General features: G+C 35.4%; 1 protein-coding gene across 1 annotated transcript; it reads right to left on the reverse strand.

The window, feature by feature from the left end:
• Positions 1–1,083: 1,083 nt before the first annotated feature.
• On the reverse strand, positions 1,084–2,016 carry LOC114421636 (calmodulin-like protein 1). The gene has a single exon (XM_028387681.1). It carries the CDS (start codon positions 1,862–1,864, stop codon positions 1,301–1,303), a length of 564 nt encoding a protein of 187 aa, XP_028243482.1. The 5' UTR covers positions 1,865–2,016; the 3' UTR covers positions 1,084–1,300.
• Positions 2,017–2,252: the final 236 nt, after the last annotated feature.

Consider the following 2,252-nt stretch of genomic DNA (forward strand, 5'->3'; position numbering starts at 1 on the left):
ATGCATCCATCTCATAAAAAATTCTTTAGACTATAAGAGAGTAGTGTTATTAAGAATTCAAGATTACTTTTCCTCTATTACATGCAGTAAAAGTAAAAAAGAGTTGTTCCTTGTTCAATACTTTTTATAACATTATATTTTCTCTCCTCTCTTCTTATCTTTCTCATGATGGTAAAAGAAAATTGTACAAATATGATTTCTCAAATAAAAATATGAAGAAATTACTAGTTCATTCAAGTCAAATTTGAAGATGGTTCTTTTTTTTGTGTGTGAATAAATTTGATGGTTCTAGTTGCAATAGATGCTTGGATTGATTGGCACTCGCGCTGGCTCCTTATTAGGACTATATATCATGAATCGCCAAATGCCAATCATCTCTACAATATCCTTTCTTCTATTTAACTTTAGTACTTATTGGAATTGCTCAACGCTAATTCATGTGATGCATGAAATATGTCAAGCAAAGTCGTTGGAACAAAGCTTAGAGAGCCTTTACTACAATATGGTATCAACTCTTTACAGTCCAGTCAACCCACAAGAAAAGGAGAGTGAAGAGAAAGCAAAAGAAAACAGAAACGTATCAATTTCAGTGTTCAGAGTGATCTCATCACGTTTGAAACTTTTGCCATAATTATGTCAACAGAATAAGGGTTGACATAAATTAGAGGGTAAATAAATTATTGGATGGCTCGGGATCACATGTCCTAGTTCGAGTCAATCTCCACATGACATGTAGACCAGTTTTTTCGTTTAATAGATTACATGTAAGGTAGAAATTAACTAAGACTATGAACACGAATTAGTCAAGAACCATAAAATAATTTCTCCTAGTAGATTACTCCTTCAGTAGAAAGAACAGCAAACTATTAGACAAAGCGTAAGAATGATTTGTTGATTACTTGATTCTGTGCTTTAGGAGTTTCTTTCTAATTGACTAATTGTAACGAAAGTTAAACAGCTACCTTAATTTTTCTGTCATGGCCACATAATTTTGCAGTGTTATAACTTAAATCTCAAGGTCTGTTCTCTGATTTCATTTTCTTCAAATCATAATTACGTCTAGAGTGAGAAAACAACAGGGCAGAGAATCAAAGACAAAACATTTGCCCTATATAATTTATATCAGAACATTGCACCCGATTACTAACAAAGCAGGACAGTCAGTTAATCACCATACATTTAACCAAACTATCTATAACCAATCTACTTCACAAAAAAAGAAGAGAAACTAAATATTATAAGACACAAACTTAAGAAACACTAAACAAGGTCGGTCCTTTATATTCCAAAGTCCTAATACTTAGCCTAGTTTCTTCCCACTCATCATCATCCTCGTAAACTCATTCAAGTCAATAAAACCATCTCCATTCCCATCCACTCCTTTGACCATTTTTTTACAGGCACTAAGGCTGCAACTCTCTCCTAACCTTTTGAGAACTTGGGACAACTCCTCAGCACTAATCTTCCCATCACCGTTCAAATCAAACACTTGAAAAGCATTCTTGATCTCAGTTTCTTTTATCCTACCCTCTCCATTGAACATCTTCATGAACTCTTTGAAGTCAATGAAGCCGTCTTCATCAGTGTCCATGACCCTAAACGCTTTCACTGCTTCAGCTTCCCCAATGGCCCTATCCAAGGCCCTTGCAGCAGCCTTGTACTCTTCAAGAGAAACCTTGCCATCTTTGTTGGTGTCAAATTTCTGGAACACCCATTTCATTTCCTCTTCTTTTGGAAGGAAACTTTGTCCTTCATTTGATGTCTGTCTTGATATGAAGCTGTTCTTCTTGACTACATTTTTGCGTGAAGAGGAGGGCTTCCATGAGAAGCTATAATTGAACTTTAGGAAACTCAAACTCGACATGTATATGGTTTGTTTTTGGGTACAAATATTTGGCTTGGCTTTAGTATATATGATTATGAATACTAATGGATCATGGCTTCTTTATATAGATAACCCTCCTCCTTTGGATTCCCTGGAGGCTCAAGATATGGTTTCTAAAGTGAAAGTAGTAGAATATGAATAAAGACTCATTCTAATGCTAGTAGCTCCTCACTCAAGCTGTTTATTAATAAACACTAGTTTAGTGAAATTAGAATAACTTCTGTGGACGAGATTGGTCAGAGTTCACTTAATTGGCATGGCGAGTTAGGTTGAGATACGAATCTATGTTAAACGATTCCTTTCGATCTTTTTGTAAAACCGTGTATTCACCACCACGCCCACTCACAGAGTCGAACGAATCCTATTC

Source organism: Glycine soja, chromosome 1 (assembly GCF_004193775.1).
Source record: "Glycine soja cultivar W05 chromosome 1, ASM419377v2, whole genome shotgun sequence".
Taxonomy (NCBI): domain Eukaryota; kingdom Viridiplantae; phylum Streptophyta; class Magnoliopsida; order Fabales; family Fabaceae; genus Glycine; species Glycine soja.

What these genes read in the sequence shown, in the direction of transcription:
- LOC114421636 (XM_028387681.1), bottom strand. Translation starts at nt 1,864, where the DNA reads ATGTCGAGTTTGAGTTTCCTAAAGTTCAATTATAGCTTCTCATGGAAG.